Source organism: Elgaria multicarinata, chromosome 2, assembly GCF_023053635.1.
Source record: "Elgaria multicarinata webbii isolate HBS135686 ecotype San Diego chromosome 2, rElgMul1.1.pri, whole genome shotgun sequence".
Classification (NCBI taxonomy): Eukaryota; Metazoa; Chordata; class Lepidosauria; order Squamata; family Anguidae; genus Elgaria; species Elgaria multicarinata.
Window position 1 is genome coordinate 109,125,492 of NC_086172.1, and position 27,743 is coordinate 109,153,234.

Genomic DNA, 27,743 nt, shown 5'->3' on the forward strand with positions numbered 1-27,743 from the left:
GCGCTGAGCGGTGGCCCATGGAATGGCAGCTTTCTACTATTTGCAAGGACTTGACATTCCTTGAATTTTTTCCTATCTACGTGGCAGCTCACATTTGGGTAGCCGAACTGTCTGATTCCATGGTTCACTTCTGGTGCGATAACCAAGCCACCATACAAGTCATTAACACATTGACTTCTCGGAACCCCAGAGTGATGAATCTTATTCGTGCTTTCACTCTACACTGCCTCCGTTACAATATTCTTTTTCGTGCTTGACACATATCCGGGTTGGATAATTCCATAGCCGACGCTTTATCACATCACCAGGTACAGAGATTCCGGGAATTAGCGCCATGGGCCCGTCAGCTTCCGGAACTCATGTTGCACAACCTGTGGGAGATTGGCAGCAAGTGGAGTGCGCCGTGTGGCAGTCAGTAGCCCCTAGCACAAAGGCAGCATACCTAAGAACAGGTAGGGAGTTCTTAGCTTTTAGGGAGCAGATGCAGTTGCCACTGGTTTGGCCCATCCCAGTAGAACAGATTTTGCAATTCTGTGTGTTGTCTCATAAAAAAGGCCTCTCCGTGAGGACAATAGCGGGTAAGTTAGCTGCCCTGGCCTTTTTATAAAAAATGCAGGAGTAACGGATTATACTGGTGATTTTGAAAGGGTGGTCCAGAGCCTCACCACAAGCACCGGATTCCGGCTGCCAATATCCCCAATATCCTAGCAGGGTTAAAAGACCAGTGGATAGCGTTTTGCCATTCTCCCTGCATTATTTCACGCAGCAGCATTGACTGCTTTCTTTGGGGCTTTCCGTATTTCAGAGCTGCTAGCCATATCCAGACGGGATGTTTCTCAGTGTGCATTGCAATATGGCAACTTAATTGTCACCAACCAGGGTGTCATCTTAAAATTGAGGCAGTCAAAGACCGATCAAGAGGGCTTTGGTGTTGACATACCATTGTATCCGGCGCCAGTTGAGAATGTATGTCCGGTTCGTGCCCTGAAGCACTCAGGGGCAGCCGGCCAGGAAACCTTTTCTGCCATATTGACCATTCACCTCTCACCAAATTTCAATTTTGGACTATTTCAAAAACAGCACTTAATGCTTTAGGTCTTCACGAAGCACAATTTGGCACCCATTCCTTCTGAATTAGAGCGGCCTCCACGGCAGCATCCTTAACTTTACCCCCATCAAAGATTCAAGCCATTGGTAGATGGCATTCTAGGGCTTTCCAGACATACATCAGACAATTCCCGGCGTAGTGGCGCATGTTTATTACATAAATACTAACGTTCCCGTGTTTATTTTAGATCACTGGAGAGGCCAAGCCCCAGTACGCGTGCTCAACTGTGGCCACAGCATGATCTTCTGGGCCAGCAGGAGGGCTTCCCATTCAACATTTGGAACCCAGCCAGTTTGCCAACATCCAGTGGTTGGGCAGACGCGGCATGCATTGGGAACGCCTACTGCCCACCTTATTTCAGCATCAGGTGGTCAGCGTCCCACCCTAGGTGCTTCTTATACACCTGGGGGGTAACGATCTGGGGTTGCTGAAAGGCAAGGCCCTCATTTTACAAGCGATTGCAGATTTCCAGATTATTCGGCAGCCAATAGGATCTCCCACCCCTTTTGCAGATCTTTAATAAATGTGGCCCTGTTTAAACCCAAAGTTCTGTGTGTCGTCTCTTTATTTCTTACATCTGTCTCACAATGGTCTATTGACTGCAATAAAATGTGTTGTTGTTGTTGACTTAAGCTTGGACTACAAATGTACCTGCTAACTTAGGGACCTTTGTTTACTTGCAATATCCCTGTTCTTACACTAAGGCCTCTGCCTGAACAGATCCACATTCCTTACATATTGCTTATTCACCCCCACCCCCACCCCACACTTGCCTGCTGTATTAATTTATTCTGCAATAGTTTGTCTTGCAGTGGCTTCAGAATCAAGGCGGTACTAGGAGTCTGGTTACAATAATCTTTAACATTTCTTTTTAAAAAACATAAGGTCATTTAATGCAATGCATGTTTCTAACTCGCCCTATGCATGTTTACTCAACAGTAAAGGTGCATAGGACTGCAGCCTTTCGCTAACACACACATGCACGCTTAGGTCCTGCTGATTAAGAGATCTTATTTTCCAAATAGAGGTACTGTTTTTCATACACAGGGGCCAGAAAATAGCCACTAATATGGACAGTAGGAACACAAGCTGCACAAAGAGGTGGCAAAATCCTGATCAATAGAGCGGACTATACCACTCAGATGGTAGGTTAGATATATAATTTTGAATAGCCCCCGAAGAAAAACAACAACGCCCTACCAGAAAAAGGTAGTGTAGCAGCCATTTGTCTGTCTGCTGTGATGAATTTCTATTTTCAGTGTTTGTTTTCTTTAATGTAGGACAGCATTCAAAAATAATAACCCACACCTTCAGACTGATGAGGTACAGTCTATTATCCTGCCTTGCAATTTTATTTTTTCACTTACGCTTCTTGAGCCAAAGATGTTACCAAAATCAAGCCGCTATCTGCATGATTAAATGGCTGGGCATGCATCTGTAGGCAAACGTCCTTGATCAACAGATAAGCCATTAACATTATAATTGTTTGCTTTTTACCTAGAGCAACTCGAGCAGCTCTTTCTGAAATTAAACATCCTTACAAACTATTCTTTCTTTCTCTTTCATACCTCCCCCCTTCCCCTCCCGTTCTTTTGTATTCCTGGTGGTTAACTCTTAATTAAATAAGGACACTCCCTTCTGTGCTTTTATTTACAAGTTAAGACATTGGCTTGGTTCCGGAGTTCCTATGAACGGAACTAAACTTTTTTTCTGCAAAAAAAAAAAAAATCTGCTTCAGTGGGAGGGGAGACCCAGAGTAGTGGAGGGGTGGCATGGAGGAGCTGCAGAGGGATCTGTAAAAATTGCCTCCCCAACCCACCCTTTCACCAGTTGAAGACTGCTGGATTTAAAGCCTTTCTGTTTGCAGAGCTGACACAGGCTGTAATCCTATCCATGGTTATCTCCATAGAAAACAGTGGGGCTTACTTCCAAGCACACATGAATAGGGTTAGGATCAAGCCTCCGTATTTAAAGGTCCACAGGTAAGGAGATCCTATTCAATGTCCTATGCAGACACTTCACTGATCTCATATTCCTCAATTCTGAAACTTAAAAACAAATACCTTATACATACTTGTATTGTCTTAGAATAGACCATAGAAATGGCTAATAGCCATTTTCCATTGAAAGACATATGGAGATCATTGCTCCTAAGTCCTTCACATTTATATTTTTGGAAAACACCTGCATGAGCCTATGATAAATGCATCAACATAATTATTTTAATCAATAGTATTTGAGCAATAATTCCATGCCTTTCAGCACTGTTAAGAGCCTGCAACTGGATAACGCCATAAAAGAAACTCAGGTTTCATAATAGTCTTTCTCCTGATGTTCACGATCGTATCTCGGCATGTCTTTCAGATATCTCAGCCTGGCTGCTTCATCGTCGTTTGAAACTTAATATGGCAAAGACTGAATTGCTTGTTTTTCCTCCTAAACCTTCTCCTCACCTCTCATTCTCTCTTACTGTCAATGATGTTACGCTTACTCCAGTCAAGGAAGCTCGTAGTCTTGGCTTTATATTTGATTCCTCGCTCTCCTTTAGTCCTCATGTTGAGACAGTAGCTAAATCCTGTCGCTTTTTCCTGTATAATACTGCCAGGATTCGACCATTTCTGTCTGTCTCTTCTGCCAAGACGCTTGTTCATGCACTGGTTATTTCTCGGTTGGACTACTGCAACCTTCTTCTCTCTGGCCTTCCTTCTTCTCACATCAGTCCGTTGGTTTCTGTCCACCACGCTGCCGCTAAGATCATCTTCTTGGCTCGCCGCTCTGACCATGTTACTCCACTTCTGAAATCTCTCCATTGGCTTCCAATTCACTTCAGAATCCAATATAAACTTCTCTTGTTGACCTTCAAAGCTTTTCACGGTCTAGCTCCGCCCTATCTCTCCTCTCTCATCTCACACTATTGTCCCACTCGTGCTCTTCGCTCCTCTGGTGCCATGTTTCTCGCCTGCCCAAGGGTCTCTACTTCCCTTGCTCGGCTTCGTCCATTCTCTTCTGCTGCCCCTTACGCCTGGAATGCTCTCCCAGAACATCTGAGATCTACAAGTTCAATCTCAGTTTTTAAAGCTCAGCTAAAAACTTTTCTTTTCCCTAAAGCTTTTAAAACTTGATGTTACTCGGACTTTAGACTGTTAGTTATACTGTTAGTTTTTCCCTACCCAGTGCCTGTTTACCCTACCCAGTGCCTGTTTGCATTCTCTCCCCCTCCTTATTGCTTTACTATGACTTTATTAGAATGTAAGCCTATGCGGCAGGGTCTTGCTATTTACTGTTTTACTCTGTACAGCACCATGTACATTGATGGTGCTATATAAATAATAATAATAATAATAATAATAATAATAATAATAATAATAATAGTCATTAAGGTGGCAATCTTATGCACGTTTAGACAGAAAAAAAGTCCTATAATTCCCAGTATGCTCCAGCCAGAATGTAGGACTTTTTTCTGTCTAAACATCAAATTTTTGGACGCGAAGATAGTAATAGTGAGATTTAAGCAAATACTCCAGTGGTGGCCAAAATTGTGGACACTTTTGAAATTTTCATGTTTTGCAACTTTGCATGCTTATAGAAAATGAATGTTTATATATCAATTGAAAGAGAATTTAATGCTGAATTCAATACAAAGAACAGAATGCAAATATCTGCAGTACAAAAATGTTATGCTTACTTTAGTCTAAAAACAAATACAGGTGTGATTGAGTGAAGAAGCGGATTGGAATTGCAAACCCTACTGACCAATCACACTCCTTGTTCTGGGGACCAATCACATGGCAGTAGCTGCAATACATCATGTTTCAAGTTGGGGAAAGTCAGTTTTGCTGTTTGTTCTGTAACTGAAGCGCAATTGGAGATTGTGTGCATATTTGAGGTATTTCTTAAATTAAAAGTGTACGTACGTATATCATAAATAGAGCAATGGCACCAAAGAAAAGAATTGATTGGACACCCAGGAAAAGAAGCAGGGTTGTTGTATTACATGAATCAGGTCTGTCAATTGATATATAAACATTTGAATTTCGTGAAAAAGAACATTTTCTATAAGCATGCAAAGTTGCAAAACATGAAAATTTCAAAAAGTGTCCACAATTTTGGCCACCACTGTATATTGATTCTAGTCAGATTACATTAATAGGTCATCTAAAGAAAAAGGAGGCCTGCCTGCAGATATTTGATCAAATAAATCTATGTTCAGAAGGAGTGAAATCTTGTGAAAGTAAAATCATGGGATTTCAGTCCAAAGATTAAAATCATAACTGAGTTATAATCCACAGTAGTAAGAATTAAGCTGCAATCCAAAATACACTTATCAGGGAAGTCAGTAAGACTTTCATCAGAGTCAACATGCTTACCATATTTCTTCGATTGTAAGACGCCACCTATTGTAAGATGCACACTAATTTCAGTACCACCAACAGAAAAAAAACCCTAAGATACACCCGCGATTTTAAGATGCACCCCATTTTTAGAGATGGTTATATGGGGGGGAAAGTGTGTCTTAGAATTGAAGAAATACGGTAGTATCCTGGATAACACTTAGGATAAGTAAAGGTGTAGCTAGTTTCAGCTTCTTTGCCATTCCAAGTACTGAAACTAGAACCAGCTCAATCCTTTAATTTCCTCCATCCAAACTGTCTCAATTAGCTGGCTAATTCAAATAAACAATAATTCACAACGTGATTTCATTAGAATAGTTAGATAAAGAAAATAAAACAAGTTAGTCAAGGCAGAAACAGTGTAAGATGATGCTTTGAGTTGAATGTCTACCTGATTCATCACAGATTTTTTAATGTTGACCAGAATCATTTTAAACTTAAACCTTTACTCAGACATTACCTAAGTGCCAGAATTCCTTGCTCACTTGTAACCTTTCAAGCTATTTATTAACTATTCACATCCTGATATACATCAGTATAGCCTTCAGCAATGTGATAATTTCCAGAAGGTCAGTAGGCCGTAGTACTGAATGCACGTACATCAGTCACATGAGAAATGATCTCCCTTTCAAAAAAACATCAACACACTTGCTTTACTGGCAATTTCCATCAGGGGAGCCCAGGACTCAGCAAACCAAGGATACTTCTCCCATTGAGATGGGCCTTCTAGGTCAGTTCTGATGCATAGTGTCAAAGAGATTTGAAACGCTCTGACATAGAGGCAGTGTTGGGATGAGGATAAATAGGCAAGAGGAATTATTTATTTTAATCATACACTGTGTAGTTCTCTTGCACTGTTCTGCCTTTCAGATCCCCTACTCACACAGTGTATTTTCTGTTCAAAGATAGGCACAGCACGCACATGGGGAAACCACCCTCCATCCTGAGATACAAACTCAGAAATGGGGGGGACACAAAATCCTGGTGTTGTGCTCATATGAAATATCTGTCCAGCGTTCTCTACACTTAGAGAGCAAATTTTCTCTATGCACCAAGTAGCTGGTGAAAGAAGTTGTTTCGTCAAAACACTCTCCTGCCCCTGCTACCTATTTTTCTGCTGACAGTTGATCCAAATCATGACGACAGGGATTCTCTACAAGGATAAGTAGACTTTATAGCCAATCTGGAAGTTACTTTATTAGTGGCAACAGCAGGTGTAAGAATAAATATGTAAAGCCCACACCCCTGCAGGAAAATTGTGGAGGTGGAGGGGTCGGGCAGTTTTTTCCAATGACTTTTCTGTCCTGTCCCCATCCTCCTGCAAATTGAACATTTTAGATTATGAAATGTTTTATTTTAGTATGATAAACACAAAGATTAACACATGGTGTTCATATACTGATATCCAGCCTTTACTCTCCCAAATGTTTTCTAAAAACTATGTAACAGGCTAGATACGTAAAATTTCTGGAAAATTTTGAAGCCATGGGGTGGGGGTGGGGGGTGGGGAGAATGTAGTTCTAAAACCCACCTGTGAGAAATACACTGTAGATTATCCTGCTGCTACATTTGACAGAATTATGAGTGGTTATCCTACCTATGTCTCTTTCTTTTTTCCTTTATTTTTTAAACGTTGAGGCTTGGATCTAGGGAACTCACTGCCACAGCTTTTAATAAAATTCCCTAAGGGACTTGGCTATTGAATCAATACATAGAGAAAAATCTCATCTATAAAAGAAAGGTGTTTTCTATTGTTAATGCTAGTCACTGTAACGGGATAATAATTTTTCTGGTATGCAAGGAAAATGTACAGTTTAAAAGAACTCTGATGCGTATTTCATTTGTAATTTGTTTGGCATCTAATTTTCAAGATAAATAGTATCTTTCAAAGGCAAAGAGGGATTATCTCCATGCACCAACCTATGTCTTTCTTTGGGAACAGGGGTTGCTCTTTGAGCTTACTGATAAAAACCAAATCAGACAGTGAGCTGAGGAGAGGGATTTGCTGGGTTGAACATTTAAGTGGTCCTTTGATTTTTCTATTACAGCAGCTATAAATATTCATATAATACAGTTTGGGTGGCTAATTTTGGATACATGATCTCTTCCAAGGGGCACAGTGTCAACAAATACTTGGAGACAAATGCCAGAAGAACATCCATGTTAGGCTATAGCAGCAAAAAATAAAAGAAGTTCTAGCACTTCAGAAACTAACTGGGTTACAGTGCCATGATGCAGCTGCTGAAACTGGTCTATGGTAGAATTAATTTAGTTTTACCGATCTGCTTTTTTAGCCCATGGGAACAACCCAGAGATCCCACTGATTTTAAGAGTATTAATACTTCTCTAGATTGTATAGCAGAGAAACATGTTATGGAAAAACCATGTGTATTTATTCATTTATTTATTTTATATACTATGTAGATTTATATTCTGCCTCTCTTTTCATTATAGGACTCAAGATGGCGTGTACTGGGTTCCCAGACAGTCTTCCAGCCAGGCATTGACCAGAGCAGGATCTACACTATGGCTTTAAAGCGCTTTACAACAGTTTTGACAACTGTTGGGGCCCAGGACACACTCCATATACAGCTGTCAAAACTGTTATAAAGTGCTTTAAAGCAGTAGTGTAGATCTGGCCCAGTCTGTGGGTGGACGAATCTGCCTGTTTCACTTTCTGTAATGTTTGTATTTTTTTTTCAAACACAAGTTCATTCCATCCCATTTCCACATCACTTTGTGAATGTTTTCTTCAAAGTGCAAGACCATTTCTATGCATTTTCATACATACAATAATTAAGGTGCTTGAGCGGGTGGTTGCAGGACAACTCCAGGCACTCTGGAATGAAACGGATTATCTAGATCCATTTCAATCAGGTTTCATGCCTGGTTTTGGAATGGAAATTGCCTTGGTCGCCCTGTGGGATGACCTTTGCCGGGAGAGGGAGAGAGAAAGAGGGAGTGCGACCCTGTTGGTTCTCCTGGACCTCTCAGCGGCCTTCGATACCATCGACCATGGTATCCTTCTGGATAGGTTGTCTGAGCTGAGAGTTGGAGGTACTACGTTGCAGTGGTTCCGCTCCTATTTGGATGGCCGATTCCAGAAGGTGGTGCTGGGGGATTATTGCTCTGTGCCGTGGCTCCTAAGCAATGGAGTTCCACGGCATAGGGGATTCTATCTTATTCCCTATGCTGTTTAACATATACATGAAGCCGCTGGGGGAGGTTATCCGGAGATGTGGACTGAGGTGTCATCAATATGCGGATGATACCTAGTTCTACCTTTCCTTTTCATCAAACCCAGGTGAGGCAGTGGCTGTTCTGAACCAGTGCCTGGGCACGGTAATGGACTGGATGAGGGCTAACAAACTGAGACTCAATCCAGACAAGACGGAGGTACTGTTAGCGGGTGGTTCATTTGTCTGGCGAGGTGATGTTTGCCCTGTCCTGGACGGGGTTGCACTCTCCCTAAAGGATCGGGTCCGTAGTTTGGGGGTGCTCTTGGATCCAGAACTGTCACTTGAGGCACAGGTGAACTCAGTGGCAAAGAGCACCTTTTATCAGCTTAGGTTGATATACCAACTATGCCCTTATCTGGACAGAGATAGCCTAGCTACAGTTATCCATGCTCTGAAAACCTCTTGTTTGGATTACTGCAATGTGTTATATGTGCCTTTGAAAACGGTCTGGAAACTTCAGCTGGTACAAAACAGGGCAGCCCGTTTACTAACAGGGACTGGCCAGCGAGATCACATTACGCCAGTCCTTTTACAACTTCATTGGCTGCCAGTCCAGGTCCGGGCCAGATTCAAAGTTTTGATATTGACATTCAAAGCCCTAAATGGTTTATTTTATTCTGCCTTCTGAGGCAAAGCCTCCTCAAGGTAGTTTATAAAGTAAAATGTCAAAATAATAAAATCTTGCAAGGCAGAACTCATTTGTCCTTTGCTAGTGTATGACATCATGTATGCCTTAACCTGCATCATTTAATAGTGATTCATTTAATAGTGATGGAGGGATTCAGGCCTTGGAACAATGGATTAGATCCACTGTTAGTTCTCCTTAGAGTAAACCCATTGAAATGAATGGGATTTAAGTTAGGTTAATTTTAGATACAGCCCTAGATCTGGGAAATGGACTCTGTAATTATGCCAGAGTACATGTGTCTGGTCTCTTTTACCATCTTGTGGCAAAAAGCCTTTGGTTTAGCCAAATGTTGAAAACAATAAACTACAACTATCTTCCACAGCTAAGTTGGCATACCCAGCAGAGTAAAAAAAGAAAAGAAAAAGGTGTGGCTATTTTTAGCTACTTTATATCCTTTTAAAATAAAAACAACAAATCGAAATTAAAAAGAGATTTCAGACGTTGTCTGTTGTGAATGGCGTGCACGCATGTGTGCACAAAATTACAAATGAACCACTTAGCTCAGCTGTTTATGTGATGATCCCCATTAACCTAACAAACAGGCATTAAATTAATTTTCCACATTCAGATCTGCTGTTCTGCTGCAGGGGGGAATGTATCTTGTAAGGCCATGTTTGATACTAATACAGTTAATATAGAGAAATCTTCATTCTATCTACAGCTAATGAGATAGCGCAAGTAAGCCGAGCAGCTGAAAACACAGCAAAGCTCTACTGGGGATATTTTATTTATTTATTTATTACGTTTATATAGTGTCCATTTGCCAAAGCTCTCTGGGCAGTATCTTAGCAATAAGCCTTTGACATGCAAGTTCAAACTTGGGGTGCTACTGTCTCAGGGCATTCAGCTTTATCCAGTTTAAAAAGGGAGATAGATACTATCTCTAGGACATTCTTACATTAATTGTGTTTACAAACAACATTCTAATGTTTATTATAACAAGGGCTGAGCTGAAATGCCCTGCCATCAAATTGGCTGTTCCTTATGCAGATGGTGAAGAAGAGTAGCCATTTTGGTGATTTTCAGGATGAAAATGCTTTTGAAGGGCATTTTGAAATGCTTTTGAAGGGCATTTATCTCCCCACCACCATCACACCACTTTTTCTGTAACAGTAAATAATGTGCTAATTGCTGCTGTGCTGGTGGCAGCTCTTTCTTCCCCCCTCTTCCTTTTGCATTTAAAAGTATAGTAAAAGTGTCCCTTGCCCCTAGGCAGGGCACCCAGCCATCCCCCCACAAATGCCTCTTCCGCATATTGGTAAACATGGCGGCAGATGGAGGAAAAGATGCATTTACTAAACTGTAAAGGCAAGTGGGATGGGAAAAAAGCCGCTGCCACAGCAGACATTTTATTTCACAGCAGATTAAACAGATAAGCACATCCTGAAACAAAATCTGGCAGTTTGCTCCCCCACCCCAAGATTGTACTGTTATTTATTTATTTATTTATTTATTTATTACATTTCTATACCGCCCAATAGCCGGAGCTCTCTGGGCGGTTCACAAAAATTAAAACCATTCAAAGTATAAAACAACAGTATAAAACCATAATATAAAATACAATATAAAAGCTCAACCAGATAAAAAACAGCAGCAATGGAAAATTACAAATTTAAAACACCATGTTAAAATGTATTTATAGATTGTTAAAATGTTGGGAGAATAAAAAGGTCTTCACCTGGCGTCTAAAAGCGTATAATGTAGGTGCCAAGCGAACCTCCTTAGGGAGCTCATTCCACAGCCGGGGTGCCACAGCAGAGAATTCTAATACTGTTAGAATTATATTGCAATCAAAATGGGGAATACCAGCCAAGCCTTAATTATAAACCTTTGAAATCCTTTTATGTGGATTTTCAAAACTATAAACCACCCCCCCCCAAAAAAACCACAGGTTCAGTTGGCGTATTGCGTGGAACGGACCTGACTTAAAATACTATGCAACTTGGTGTGGCTTGCATGAAGCGTTTTGTATTCATTCTCAAGATCTTATAGACTGCCATGGGGTCAGCAATGTATGTTCCTACAGTTTGGTTGCAGATCCAGAGTAGGGTGTGAATGTAGCCTTCTTTGTGTGAATGTGTGTAACCTTCTTTGCTTGCTTGAGCTATATAAGCCTCTCTCCCACTCCGTCTGGCCATTTAACTTATCCCTACACTACAGTTACCTGCACTATTGTCTGTTGTGTTTTTGGCATTCTGAGATAATATAGCATAATGCTATCAGACTGATAAAAAATCTCATCTCTGCCCCAAACCCATTAGGCAAGCTACTATCCTTTAGTCTTACTTCTGCACTAAGTGGATAAAACAGCTTAAGCATTTGTTCAATGAGAAGCAATATATCTCTACCTATAAAGCTGGAAGTATGTCCGGAAATATTTACCCACTTCCAGATGAGTTAGAAACTTGAAATTTGTCTCACTGATATGTCTGACTGTACAATGTACCAGAAAAATCTAAAAACACAAATTTGGGGGGTTTAAGTATTTTTCAAAAATTTAATAAAAAACCTAGGGTTACATTTACAATTGCCAGCATGCCTTGGGCGGGAGCCCAGACTTAGCAGCCTTTGGTGGCTGTTGTGACTCCTAAGATCAGTCTCGAGCAATGAACCCAATTCCACATAACAGGAAACAACCCACATAAATGGGCTGTATCTATTTGCGGTGTGTCTTCCTGCCCACCGTGCATAGTTTTAAAATAATAACTAGATACAACTTTGAGAGGGCAAACTCTGTCCTGATATCACGGTTTTCTCAGAATCTGGGGGAAGCGCATGCCCAGAAACAGGCCCAACAAAGGGGGGCAAGTGCACAGCCCGGTGCCGACCCTTCAGTAAAAGCTCCAGATGGAGCACTTGGTGGGCAAGAAGTGCAGACCAAGGTAATCTTGGCAGGACTTGGCTGGAGTTGGGCGCATCCACTGACAGCCGCTTATTTCCTCTCCTTCACAGTGCTACTCCTCAATCTTCTATCGAGGAGCAGCATCAGCAACGAGAGGAGGGAAGCGCCTCTCAGAGGATGCAGGCACCTGTGGCCCCCAAAGGCATGCTGGGAGGCGTACTGGCATGTAGAGTGGCTGATTTGAAATAAAGCATGGGTGAGCAAACCAGGTCAATATGTGCAAACAAGGTCACTACCTCTCAATCCTAACTCATTTCCCTCTTTCCTGACCTCTCACTAACTGTTCTTCTACCTGACTTTCCTTAACTGCCACTAATGCCACCCACCATTCCATTCTAGCCTCAGCTATCAGTCATTCCTCCATTCACTCTTCTGTTTCAATAGTAAAGTCAGGCTTTTATATAAAAATCATAAACTTTATTCAGTAATTCTTGCACCTGTCTTGAAATGTTGTAGTTTAGATATAACAGGAAAAAACTACAGCATAAAAAATCTCATCAAGTTAAAAGGCCTTGAATATATATATAATCTCTTGGCACTGGAAAGCCATTAATTCAGGCACTAGGCAAGCCTTCCTGGGAAAAAGAAATCCATAAGCAGGGTGCCATAGCTAAGAAGACGTGCTCCCACCACACAATTCTGTCCCATCATACCTCAGATAGTGTTCAAAGTTTAACATGTTATTGAAGGACCTAGGCTTACTCCTACAACTCCCAGCATGTCTTGGGCAGGAGGGAAGACTTATCGGGCTTTGGCAACCATCAATTGGAAGTGGCTCACCATCCTGGGCCTGAAAGGAGAGCACCTGGGGCCAGCTTCCTTGGTAACTGGGCACCATCGGGAGCGGGAGGGCGCAGCTCTGGGCCATCACCAATGGCAATGACCAAGCTAACCATCACTCAGCCAGCCAACCTGCTCCTTCACAGCCTACCTACAGGCACTGCTTGCACAGTGCAGCATAGACAGGGTTGGCCAGATTTTACTTATCGTGAGCCTCCGCAGCAGGACTCCCACTGGGCAAGTAAGTCACCGCAGCGAAAAGCATGCTGGGGGTTGTTGTTTTCATTTTCTGGTGGTGACTTCTGCCTGAGGCCCGAGTAGGCCTGATGAAAGGGGGAAAGTACCTGGTTCAGTCCCAGCGCTTCAGTAGAGCCTCATGCTGGAGCACTTGGCTGGCAAGAAGCGTGGGACAAGGCAGACGCAGGGCTTCAACTCAGCCACCCGCCAAGAGCCCCAAGCAGAAGATGGTCAAGCGGGCCATGGACCAGGGTGACCACATGGAAATGAGGACAGTGCTCCTGTATCTAACACTTGTATAGAAAAGGGAATTTCAGCAGGTGTCATTTATATGCATGCAGCACCTGGTGGAATTCCCTCTTCATCACTGCAGAGGCCCTGTCCTCTTTTGTATCTGGAGAGCTTGCAGCTTCAAGGCAGCCCTGTCCTGCATCAGGGGTTAGAGAGAGAGAGAAAGAAAGAGAGAAATGAATTTAATTCATTTTGAAGTTACCTCACAGGCCTAGCACCAGGCTACCTTGTGGGGTTGCCATGAGAGGGAGAGAGGAAAAAAAGAAACAAATTTAATTTGTTTAAAAGTTAACTCATAGGCCTAGCACTGGCTTATTACTTTAAAGATGATTACTTTGCAGACATATATCTTATGGGGCCTGAGCAATGCGTATATCAGCTAGCAAATATATAAATATTGCATCATCATCATTTTTGTTTATCTATGTTACAGGTTTCTTGAAAAGAGAACTACTGAGATAATGTTTGTGAGCCCCCTTAGCCACATTTATGACTGTTATTATCACTAGCATCTGGGTGGTGAGAGCTGCTAGGCTAGATAACTGCATGCCCCTTCTCTCCTAATCTCTCTGTTCTTATATCCTTATACAAGAGATGGGAAATAAAAAGACTAAGCATATGAATGGTATGAAAAATCAAGGCCACATTTTTTTTCCAAATCTGCAAAGGGAAAATCAGAGCAGGCCACTAATCTACGTCAACAACTAGCCAGGCATTATATCAGGAAAAATATTATTTGCCTGTTGAGTGGCGACTGTAAGATTGCCACCTCCCAAGACTACCCCATTTAAGGAACGGAGGGTTTCTCATGTTACCTCCTCCTGCCCCCCCTCAGGCTAATAACACCTGGTAAGCCCCACCCACAGCCAGTGGCACCATGCAGTCACTACCAATAGCAATCACCCATGTCTCTCCTTTCCTCCCCCAGCAATGTCCTTCCTGTGGACGTGGGGTAAGACATTTTTGCTCCTCCAGCTCTAACACCCACCACCAGCACCAACACTTGACCTTCTAAGCCTAAATTTAGATAGGGAGGATGGACAGTGGATATCCCACATTTTCCTGCTCCTGCATTGCCATATGAAGCATCTGAGCTTTACTGTATTGCTAGAGAAATCCTTCTGTGAGTTGACCCGTATCTATTTTTTTTTACTTATATCAGCACTTTTAAACTTGCTGTACATCATGTGGCAATTTTTATCAGAATGTTTTGAAATCTGGCACAACTGTAGATAATGATTGCCAATTTTCAAGTTATTGCATCAATGGGTATCATTTAATAAGCAATAGAAAATTGAAGCTTATAATGGTGGAACCTTTTCTTTGCAATTCTCTAAAACTAAAGGGACATAACCATGCTCACACATGAAACTTATTATTTGTTTCATATGTACTACTAATTTAAATTTGACTTAAGAAAAATGTAGTAGGCATTAGGAATACAAAATATATCTTCTTAAAACATACTTTTAAAATGTTAGAATTCTTCTTTTTCAGAGCCAAAGAACAGCAACATTATTATCTTTTTTTTCTTCCTACCCAAAACAGCTTCAGCCAGAATTATAATAAAAACCTCTTATCTAGACTACATGCACTCTGTGATGCTGAATCAACACCACAGGTCGAGACTTCAAGGTTGTATTGTCTTCCTTCTTATTTGAGTTACAAGAAGTAGATAATAACACTCCTTCCCATCTGCTTACATTCCAGCTATAAGAGCTGTGCAAAAATCTTTCACTAAATGTGTCAACTATGTGAATACACACTTCTACCAACAGCTAATGTGTACATTTCCCCCCATCCCATGCCTGTGTATTAATTATCAGAGAGCTGGAGCAAATACTTTGCATGCAGGTGGACCCAAGTTTCATACTCCTCACAATCTACTAAAAAAATTTAGGCAACAGACCAAAACTTTTGTGACTAACTTTAAGGCAACTTCACAAATTTGTATGTGGAACTACATCATCATCATCATCATCATCATCTCTTACCCGCCTCTCCCTCAGGATCGAGGCAGGGGAACAACATGAGATACAAAAACCATAAACTACATAAAACTGTTTAAAACATATAAAACTAATACAATATTAAAATAACAGTCAAATATCTTAAAATTCGATTGGGTGGGTCTGCCGGAAGAGATCAGTCTTTATAGCCCTATTCGGCTATTGGGCGGTATAAAAATGTAATAAATAAATAAAATAAATAAATAAATAAAATAGCCTTCTTGAATTCGGAAAGACCATTAAGTTGACGAATCTCTCCCAGCAGGCCATTCCACAGTCTGGGAGCAGCAGAAGAGAAGGTCCTAACAGTTGTCAGCCTACTTTTGGCTGACTGTAGTAAATTATTTCCAGAAGACCTAAGTGTGTGGGGTGGATTGTATGGGAGGAGGTGATCCCGCAGGTAACCAGGACCCAAAACATGTAGAGTTTTAAAGGTAATAACCAACACTTTATAATCATGTAGGTTAAGTTTACCCTGTCCTGGATGGGGTTGCACTCTCCCTAAAGGATCGGGTCCGTAGTTTGGGGGTGCTCTTGGATCCAGAACTGTCACTTGAGGCACAGGTGAACTCAGTGGCAAAGAGCACCTTTTATCAGCTCAGGTTGATATACCAACTACACCCTTATCTGGACAGAGATAGCCTAGCTACAGTTATCCATGCTCTGATAACCTCTCGTATGCGTTATACATGGGGCTGCGTTTGAAAACGGTCCGAAAACTTCAGCTGCTACAAAACAGGGCAGCCCGCCTACTAACAGGGACTGGCCGACGAGATCATATCACGCCAGTCCTTTTACAACTTTATTGGCTGCCAGTCCAGGTCCGTGCCCGATTCAAAGTGCTGGTATTAACATTCAAAGCCCTAAACGGCTTGGGGCCAGGTTATTTGAAGGAACGCCTCCTCCCATATGTGCCTGCCTGGACCCTAAGATCATCCACAGGGGTCCTTCTCCATGAGCCCCTGCTGAGGGAAGTGAGGCAGGTGGCTACTAGGAGGGCTTTCTCTGCTGGGGCACCCCAGCTGTGGAACGAGCTCCGCAAAGAGGTTTGCTTGGGGCCCACATTGTTTTCCTTTCGTCGCCAGCTGAAGACCTTTTTATTTTCTCAGTATTTTAACACCTAATTTAACTTAAATTTAAACTCTGCTGTTTTAATCTCATAATTTAACCTATAACAATTTTTGCTGTGTGGTTTTATCCTGGTTGTGCTTTTTATATTGTATTTTGTATTTGTGTTTTTAAATTGTCGGTTGTTTTATTATGCTCTTCATGGTTTTAATTTTTGTGAACCGGCCAGAGAGCTTCAGCTATTGGGCGGTATAGAAATGAAATAAATAAATAAATACTTCGCCCGGAAACTAACTGGCAGCCAGTGAATTGATTTTAGAGTTGGTGTAATATGGTCACCCCTAGGTGTACCAGTGACCAACCTGGCTTCCATATTTTGAACTAGTTGAAGTTTCTGAACTAGGCACAAAGGTAGCCCTATGTACAGCGCATTGCGGAAGTCAAGCCTCGAAGTTACCAGCGCTTGCACTACCGTCTTTAGGTCTTCCAACACTAGGAAGGGGCGCAGCTGGCGTACCAGCTGAAGCTGATAGTAAGCACTCCTGGCCGTCGCATCTATCTGGGCTGTCATTTGGAGCAACGGATCCCGAAGCAGCCCCAAACTATGAACGCAGTCTTTCAGGGGGAGTATAACCCCATCCAGAACGCGTTGACACACCTCCACACCCAGATTAGGACCTTTGACAGTAACCACCTCGGTCTTGTATGGGTTCAACTTCAGTTTGTTTTTCCTCATTCCTCATTAAGTATATATATATATATATATATATATGTGTGTGTGTGTGTGTGTGTGTGTGTGTGTGTGTGTGTGTGTGTGTAGGGGCTGGGGGTGAGTGGTTGGAATCAGCACTTTTAACTATTTCTCTTCTTAGAGTAAATCCAAGCTTTTTCCTAGCTAAATGAACAGTTAATCATAGCTATACACATCTGATCACTAAGGCTTAATCAGTGTTATGAATTCATTCCAGGTCAAACTGAGTTGGAGTTCACTTTAAAAGGTGTTTAACTATAATGAAAATAGCTGAAAATCAGGGTAGGTCTGAAGGAATATTTAATTTGCAATGTCACAAACATGGAACAAATATTTATATTAAAACTTAAGAAGGTATGATAATGTGTGGGAATGTAGTATGTATGAGTTAGCCCAATACTTGGCTGTCATTGTCATGCTTGTCTGTCCTAATTTTGTTTTGCCTACACAGAAAGAAAACTGGGTACCATTTTCTTTATTCATTTGCTTATTTGGTGTCTTTTTGGGGTGGGGTGGGGTGGCTAGCTTCTTCTTTTTTAAATTCCCAGGCACAATTCTTGGTGTGATATTTTTTCCCTGTGAAGTTTGTGCATTGATTGATTTCATTTAGCAAAGAGGCCAGCAGGGCAACTTATAAAAACACCATTAAAAGTACAGAAATAATACAATACAAGAACACAGAATCCTTATTTGAAAAATCCCAACTTAAACCAAAACAAGCAACACAAAATAAACCGAATGTGCTAAAAGAGACTCTTTTCATCCTCAGAATAGGTAATGGAAGAAGAAAGATTTAACTAATTTCCAGAAGCAAAGGAAAAGGCCTGCTTGCAGATTTCCTTGGGAATGCAGTTGCAATGAAAGGGTGCCACTGTAGACAAAAGTATGTCTAACCTAAGGCAAAGAAGGATCTGCAGCCTAGAGAGGTTCCAAAAAAGGATGTTTTTGCATAAGATTTTCATATGTTAATTTATATGTATAGGTGCAAATTTTTAAATATTTTTTATAAATTAACTAGAAATATAGTACATCGCACCATAGTGTGAACTAGTGTGGTCAAGTGACTTGTGTGTCTGCCCTGCCTTTTCAGTCTGTTGTCCAAGTGCTAATTACTGATGGGCAACAATTTTTCTGGTTATTTATTCTTACATCTGAATTCGACACATCAATAGAGGATACTTTCAAATAGAGGATAGTCCCCTGGCAGCCCTTCAAATAGAGGACTGACCTCTTGCCACATTAAGGGTTCATTACCTGGCTTCAATACTTCAATATAGGAGAAACAATGTTCATTTTAACCCAAGCAAGGCTCATTTTAACCAAAAGTGAGCTTTAATCTGTGTTTTCTGTACTAAAGAATTTGGGAAATTCAACAAGCATCTCCAAAAGTTATTATCAGCTTACCACTAACTTTAACTTCTCCCTGTATATGTCATGGCAAGAGATGGGGTTTATAGTATGGAAATATTCATTAATATGAGACATTTGTTAACTCATAACCGATTTATTTATTTATTTTTTAAAAGGTCATGTTTACAGGGATTTGAAAATAGCCTAGGTAGTAGCTGCCACTTGAATATCCTGATTCAATCATCAAAAGATGCCAGCCAAAAGATGCCAGGCAAAATTCCACTGCCTTGCTAAACTCAGAAGCCTTTCAAAGGATACATGCCTGTTTTGTTTTGAGTCTGGAGTGGAACACAATTCAAACTGTAAAAAGACACAAAGACAGGCTTACCTGTCAGCATCACCCAGACCCAGTGAGGTGTTGCGTTGCAGAGTTTCCCGTACAGCAGCCATCCCATCAGGAAGTCTGTTTAATCTTCGAGTGTAAAGGCCCAATCCACCATCAGTCATGTACCTTAAAAAATACCAGGAAAAGTTAACTATTGCAAGTTTACCAAAATAATACAGAGGTCCAAATACAGGTCATATTGTGAAATCTACTTAAACCCAATTTTGAAATGGATTACGCATTTGTTATATTTGCTATGTATCGCAAATAAAAGTCAGTTTTAGGAAACATGTAACATATTGGAAGTATGTCAAGAACCTTGCAACCAGTAAAATCTTCCAGTTGTGAATGGACTGCTAATATTTTTGTTTCTGCCTTGATTTTGAAGTTATCTTCATAAAAAAAAAAAAAGGCATATTCTGTCTTCATAACTGCCCAGAGTTTCGGCTATTGGGCGGTATAAAAACGTAATAAATAAATAAAATAACCAGTTTGGCAATTGTTTATATAACATGGATTACCTAAGCATATATTGAAAACCTGCTTCCACCAAGTCTTTTCTTGCACACTTCATTTAGAGAAAATCCTTGTTGAAACAGTATGTAATTATAAATTCTTCCTAATTGAAACCATCTCTATATGTGTATGTATGGAGCAACTTAAAAGCTATCTCCTTTGTAGCACTTCTTAAAACAAGTATAGGCAACTGTAGGCCTTTGGACTTAATTTACCCTGTTGTGCAACTGGCAACTAATCTGGTTTGTCAGTTTTAATTAAGGTGCAATGAACATTTTGCTCACAGTTGAAGTTGTAAGACACTTGTTACCAATTATGTGAGTTAATATTACATCTCTCCTTTGGATTTTCTATGCTATGTCCCAGCCGACAGCTGTTTGGAGAAGCAATGAGATGCCTTTTATAAACATTTTACTTCTCTGCTGTCTACAAGCCTTCCGAAGAGCAAATAAGCACTGCCAATATGCCTTTTGAGAGGATCTTCTTTAAAGGACATTAAATTCTCAACCCACCATCTCCAAATCAATAAACTCATATCACATAATAATAATAATAATAATAATAATAATAATAATAATATATTTATTTATTTCTTACCCGCCTCTCCTTTGGATTGAGGTGGGGAACAACATTAGTACACTTAAAGATATGAGCTCCAGAACTATCAAACCCTTTATTATAGGTTGTTCTTACATTATTTATAGATTCTGATCAGCTTTCGTTATGTAAAAAAACAAAAAATAAAACAAAAAACCTTTGGCTTCCAGAATACTGTCTGGCATATAGAAATAGGACATTCCTGCCCTAGATGACACACATCTCCCAGAAGGCCGCTGAACAATAAACCACTCAGCCTTGTCAGAACTGGTGCTTAGTTATAGCCTTCAAGGAGAAAATTGTTCTCAGGAACATTCTTCAAAGAACCACCGTTTAATCTCTTGCTTGTAGATAGCAGTTTGGTGTAATTCACAGAGAATGAAAGTAAAATGATGCCTTTTATTGGCAAGCGTACACATAATTTTAAATCTTCCAGCTATTGTTTTGTGCTATCCAATACCAACTCTGTGGGTGTAAGCAAACAATCCTTGAGATAGAAAATACTTTCACAGCACACTGATTATGGCTACACTTTCCACTAAATTCCAGCAATATCTGGATACTGATGGCAGATTCTGGACTGAATCCTCTAGATATGAGAAGGGCTCTTGGGAGACTTATGAAAGGTCATGGATCCAGAAAGATGCTCTGCACTGGATTTCATTAGGACTGGACTGAAGCCTGCTGTGCCAGAAATTGATAATAGCATGAACAAGTGTCACTGCAGTTCACTCTGGTCCTGGACATTTTATTGTAACTCCCATGGAAGAGGAGAGGACTTGTTTTCTTTAGCTTTTAATATTCGGCAGCATCAGGGGTTAGACCTCAGTAGGCTGTGCTTGCCATAATGACAAATGATCAAAACTTTGAAAATATATGCTTAGGAAAGAATTTAAATGTGAAACTATCTAAAACAATAGGTTGATCAGAGTAGCTGTCTTGCTGATCTAACCTCTGATCTGACCTTTTTTGCATTGTAAATGATAATTGCAGACATCTACATACTTCTACATGGGGCAAAAAAAAAACTTCATGTAAACTTGTATCAAAAGGATGTTGATTCCATTAATGACATCACCTCTCAAATATGCTTTGTTCTTCTTAAATGTCAATTGCCATTCTTAAAGTAATCTATTGGTTTTAGGGTTAGAGCAGCCTCTTGTAGATAACAAACTACATAGGAATGAGAGATGAGTAACCTGAGTTTCTAAGGAAGTTTAGAATTTAAGAAAAAGAATTATTAATTTATTCGAAGCATTTTTTTACTCCTACTGTTCAACCAAAATTAGTGGCTTCAGCCGCAATCCTATGGGTTACGCCCTCAATGATCATAAGCCCCAGAACTCAAATGCTTACTATCATGCAGTGCAGGGTGGAAGAAGCAGGGGAGGAGGTACTCTCCGCCTCCCCAATCTTCCACCCTGCATGTTTTGCTAGATGGGCTTTTTTTGCTGGGATGATTTGAAGGGGGCTTGACCACAGGATAACTTGTATTCTGGCCTCTCCAGCCTCCTCCCCAACCTGCCCATTCAAATGCCCCCTTTTTTCCTTCCCAGAAGTTGAGTTCCCAACCTTGTAGAGCAGCACGTGCGATTCTTTCTGCCCCAGGTCAGCTGGGGAGGGGGGTGGAACTCTGATTGCCTCCTCCAAGGTCAGAGCTCTGCCTCTGACCTTGGAATGGGGAATCCTAAATATCCTATGGCCCCTTAGATGCTCTCTAGGGTTGCTCCCTTAAAGACTTACAAGCAATGAAAACAGGACCGTCCCTGCCTGCAGGCTTACAGTCTAATAAGACATGACATGAAAAGGGTGGACAGTAAAGAGGACAAGAGCAAACTCCGGCACCAATTTTTACAGTTAAATAATAGTTCTTAGAATGACCAACTAGAAAAAGTTGAGAGTATTATTATAATTTATTGTTAATCATTTTAAAATTGTTTTCAAACTATTTAAAATGTTTTAATGGTAAAGGTTATGCTTTAAAAGTTATTATGCTTTATCATGTTATGAACTGCCCAGAGATTTTTGGCTATCAGACCGTATAGAGGTGTGAATGAATGAATGAATGAATGAATGAGGAAGAGGAGGAACCTAGGGAACCTAGTAAACTTGGGTCTTTTCGCAGGGCTGATGCAGATCTGTATCCCATCTACCCCAGTAAAACTTTTCAGGTAGGAACCAAACAGAGAGCAAGACTAACCATCTTTTACACAACTTCTAATCTCATTTGGAGGCATGAGATATGCCTCCCTTACCAAAAGAGATAGTACTATTTACTACCTGTAATTTATACAGGACACTCTTTATGTGCTCAAAAGCAGCCCTGCCAAGTAAGTCATTATTCCCATTTAAGACACAAAAAACTGAAGGAGAGAATGAGAGAGAGAGAGAGAGAGAGAGGAGTTGTTCAGGGAAACCCAGGAAATTCATGACTGATCTAAGATTTCATTTCAGTTTTTTTCTGATTCCACACACAGTATCCCATTCATTGGACCATACTGGAAAATCCCCAATCCACAAATGCAGTAGTTCTAAGAAATTATGTACGAGTATTAAGTATTCATACTTTATATTTAGCTAAGCCATTCATGGACTGGGGTGTGGGAAGTGCAGGTTCACACACACACACACACACACACACACACACACACACACGAGAGAGAGAGAGAGAGAGAGAGAGAGAGAGAGAGAGAGAGAGAGAGATGAAGTTTACTGAGTGAATGTTGTAAGTCAGAATCCTACATAGCCTTACCTATTTTACTGCACAACAGTTTGCATCTAAAAATACAATAGAAAGAGTAGATGTCCTTGTGGCATAATGGGATTGATGGATTACAGTTTACAGTAAAGATCAAGAAATGAGGAATATGGGTATAGGTATAGAAAGAACAGAAGGCTATAGATGAAATTTATGATATAAAATAGTGTTTATTGTTTTGACTGGCTAAGGAGATTATGGGTTAGGGCCAAACAACATATTCTACAGGTAAACTTGAGACTGCTAATTGTTGTTGGGTTTTTTTAACTTTTGTATAAGTACATACAGTCCAAATCTGGATTGAGACCTTGGTGCATCAGGAGAGGAGGGTTTAAGCTCCCCCCACTGTCCCAGTTCCTTCCACAGGTGGGGGAGGGGATGGTTAAAAAAGGTCTCTATTAATTTCAGTGGAATTGGGGTGGGTGGGAACCCCCTTCTCCCAAATGGCATTTATACAAAAGTAAAGAAAAATAGTAGGCTCAACTACACCAATGTGACTAGCAGAATGTGTAGTTCAATCTTTAGTTTTTTGAGATAGGATTGGACAGTGGGGTTCTGAGAGCAGTTTGGACACTTGGAGGGAGTCAGAAGATTCAGTTGGAAGCTGAGGGTTGAAGAAAAAGGAAGACGTTCTAGGAAAAGGAGAAAAGAATACTATCTTAACACACAAACACACACACACACACACACACTTATGACTGTGCACTATGATAACAGAGCTCTTGTTACTGTTATTTAAAGGGAAATCCAGACTAAGGTTGTTAGTTAGTCTTGACTAATTTAACTTTATTTTATTTCAGTATGACTAAAGTATAACGAATTTAGCATGAATCCAAACCATTGTTGTTTATCTTGTGGCTTGGACAAATTCAATTCCCACCTTGTTACCCTCAAAGTTAACTGCCCAGAGAGCTTCGGCTATTGGGCGGTATAGAAATGTAATAAATAAATAAATAAATAAATAAACAAACAAACAACTCTCACAGAAAAAACAGATTACCTGGTGAGGGTACAGAGTAATGGAAGGAAATTCTTTAAGTGGTATTGTAAAGCAGGCTGGTAATCTCAAGTGTCATAGTCCTAGCATAACATTTCAGATCTGTTAAAATGTTGGGATTATTAGTGTATTTTCAGTTGTTTGTACACATGCACATTCAAGTTTATTGCGCCAATGTAGTGCAACTACTTTCAGTGCATGGAGATTTAACAGGCAGTAAATAAGAATAACGAAGAACAGTTAGCAAGTTTTCCCTTTTAAGAAAAGACAGTATAAAATAAAATAAAGGCAATGAACAGAGCTGCTCCGGAAAAAATGCATTAAAAACACAGAGTTTCAACATGGTAAAATAAATATTATCAACATCCTTTATTTGTATAGATTAAAGTTATCATATTAAATTAGACTGAAATTAAAACATATCCATTTAACTGAAAACTGTAAGAATACCAAAAAGGTGGTAGTGGTGGGGAGTCAGAACAAACAGATATCCAAACAGATATAAATAAAAAAATCCCTTTGTCTGTGTCCGTGTGTCCTGCATCATTTCTATACCTCTTTTAGGTATCAGAATGAATGAATAAAGCTATGGACATTTAAAGGGGGGGAACTCCCCAATATATAGTATGGTGACAACTACCGTATTTCTTCGATTGAAAGACGCCATCGATTCTAAGACGCACACTAATTTCAGTACCACCAACAGAAAAAAAAATCTAAGACACACTCGCGATTCTAAGACGCACCCTATTTTTAGAGACGTTTATATGGGGGGGAAAGTGCGTCTTAGAATCGAAGAAATAGGGTATGCATGATCTCCCTGAAACATTTAGTGTGTCCCCCCCCACACACACACTTCTAGTTTCAATACAATCTGACAACACAGTCCAAATGTGCAACAAATAAACAAAAGGGAAACAATGAAGTTGATACCTTTGATAAACGTTCAGTAAAATAACACACTTTACTAAGCCGTGAATAGAAGAGCTATTTCCTCTCAGTCCTTCTGTTGCAGTTCTGAAAACAGTGACCAAATTATTTGAAGAGTCTGAATTTGTCCTTCAGTTTTGCAAAGTTCACTGCTATTCACGGACTTTTCTTCTAGAGACTCATCTTTGTCAATGGAAGAGAGAAAAGAAGCCTTCCCATCAGACAGGCAATCGGAATGTAGTTACTCCTATGTCGATAATCTTGCAATGACTAGGAAAAAACAGTTCATGGCCACAAAAGCACTGAACTCATTTCTGCCTCTCTCTTTTTGAAGCACTTGTGTTATTCACACTGTCAGCTGCAACAGATAAAACCTGACTGCAATGCCTGACTCAATTATTAAACTTCACATGCAACAGGAAGGAAAGAAAAAAGTGCAATGGATGTAAGTCAGCTTTGTAAGTCTCAACTGGGTTCAACAACAATAGACAATTGCCCCTCAGGGGTTTCACAAAGAGGTTGCTAAGCTAGTAAAAACTAGGGACAGGGCTATTCTCAGTTCTGCTTTGTCCATGGGGACAAGACACAATACTTTTCTCTCCACTGCATAAACAAGGAGTCCAGTTTCAATGGCACCAAGAGAAACTGGCTTGCTTCAAGTCCTTCATTCATTGCAACATTTGTTTGTGAGGAGTTTACAGAAATCAACTTTAAAATGGAAGAAGTAAATGCAGTTATGTAAAAGATCAGGTTAAAAGTGTTAGTTTTTACAGTCATTAAGTGCATCAATGAACTTCCAAAAGACAAACAAACATGCATTTATACTGCAACCACGGGGTTGTCAAAAAGGATAGATTCAATAGAGATCTACAGCTCTCTGAAAAAGGTATGATACACTTATGCACTTATACACTTATAAAAAGGTATGATACACCTGTTTGTCACATTCAAACATTACAGATTTAGATGTATACACTAAAAATCATAGCTGTACATTAAAATTATGTGCAGCGTGACTGGACCAATGTTAAATATGCTGAAACACTGTTGATTTTAGTGGGAGAGTTAAACACTAGTTAACTCCACTGAAATAAATGGGATTTTGGTTGGATTGTGCCTATAGTTTAATAGGGTAAACTTTGTCCAGTAAGTTATACTTTACAGAAAATCAGGGAAAGCAAAGGCATGAGTGAACTGTATTTATTTTGTCTTCTGCTCCCCTGCCCTCAGTTAGCTGCCCATGCCTGAAAGGCAGATCCTCTTCTCAACCTTTGCTCTGACTGGGAGTCCGGAGATCTGGGTTCTAGTCCTCAACCAGCCATGGAAACCCACTGGGTGGCTTTGGGCCAGTCACAGACTCTCAGCCCAACCTACCTCACAGGATTGTTGTTGTGAGGATAAAATGGAGAGGAGGATGAGGATTATGTACACCACCTTGGGTTCCTTGGAGGAAACAAGGCGGGATCTAAATGCAATAAATAAATAAATAAAGTAGCTTTGCATTGCAATGAAAAATTAAATACCTAATGGATTTTCCATATACCACTATGGCTGCACACTCGGGATGTAATCTTATACCTACTTACCGGGGAGTAAGTCCCACTGAACTCAATGGGACTTACTTCTGAGTAGACATGCATCCCCCCCACCTGACAAAGTTTTTACTTCTGGATGCCACTGACTAGTTTACAGCTGACAGATAATGTCAAAGAAATAACCCCGTTTTAGCAAATCGTAAAAAAATATTTTCCATTCCCAGTAACCTGCATATTCTGCTTTTAGGCTCTTGATCCAGTGTCTTGAGCACCTTGGAGGAGTGTGTCAGAGAGTCTAACATGCCACAAAATAAAGTGTGAGAACAGGAAGAAAGTAAAGCCTAGTGGGCATAGCCAGAAGAAGGCCAAGTCAGTATAAAATCTGCACATTATAATACTGGGATAGGTACCATTTTAGTTTTCATTATCTTAAATATAACTTTTTGCCTCTTCAGACAGACCTAACACAAACAAAGAAAAATGGCATTCAAAATAAATGCATCTTTATAGTCAAAACTTTCAGCTTCCCACAGAAATCAAAGTAGCCACCAGCCTCTACTATCAGAACATTATTCATGTCCAACTAAAAATGTGAAAAACTATGAATAATGTGCTTTTGTACTTTCTCCAAAAGGGAAAAAAAAGGAATGACAGGTGTTTAAGAGAAATGACAGTTGCTTAAAATATTTAAACAAAAGACAAGAGGCTTAATATGCTAGAACAGGTGAAAGCGTAACATCTGAACCATGTTTTATATTTTCTACAATAATATGCCACTTCTGCTCCATTTGTTGAATACTGGCTGTGCCACTACGGCTGCCTTAGTTACCAGAAGTGGGAAAAGCCATTTGGGACTTAGATTACACTACAAAATATATATTCTCAATAATATGCTATTGATTATCTACGAAGATAAATAAGGAAGGTTATATATATAAGCACAAACATGGAGCCAGTGTGGTGTAGTGGCTAAAGTGTTGGACTAGAAGTCAGGAGATCTGGGTTCTAGTCCTCACTCAGCCATGAAAACCCACTGGGTGACTTTGGGCCAGTCACAAATTCTCAGCCCAACCTACCTCATAGGGTTGTTGTTGTGAGGATAAAAGGGAGAGGAGGAGGATTATGTACGCCACCTTGAGTTCCTTGGAGGAAAACAGGCGGGATATAAATTCAATAATAAATAAATAAAAATAAAATATTTCAAACCTGAA

The 27,743-nt window shown here is 40.3% G+C and overlaps 1 protein-coding gene across 2 annotated transcripts in view; it reads right to left on the minus strand.

The window, feature by feature from the left end:
• Nucleotides 1-27,743, minus strand: part of NAV2 (neuron navigator 2) — a 323,173-nt gene that overhangs the window by 100,941 nt on the left and 194,489 nt on the right. For both annotated transcript variants that reach the window (XM_063117361.1, XM_063117362.1), the window contains one exon: nt 19,203-19,325. In XM_063117361.1, the coding sequence (XP_062973431.1) occupies nt 19,203-19,325 (123 nt within the window). The remainder of the gene's footprint in view (nt 1-19,202; nt 19,326-27,743) is intronic.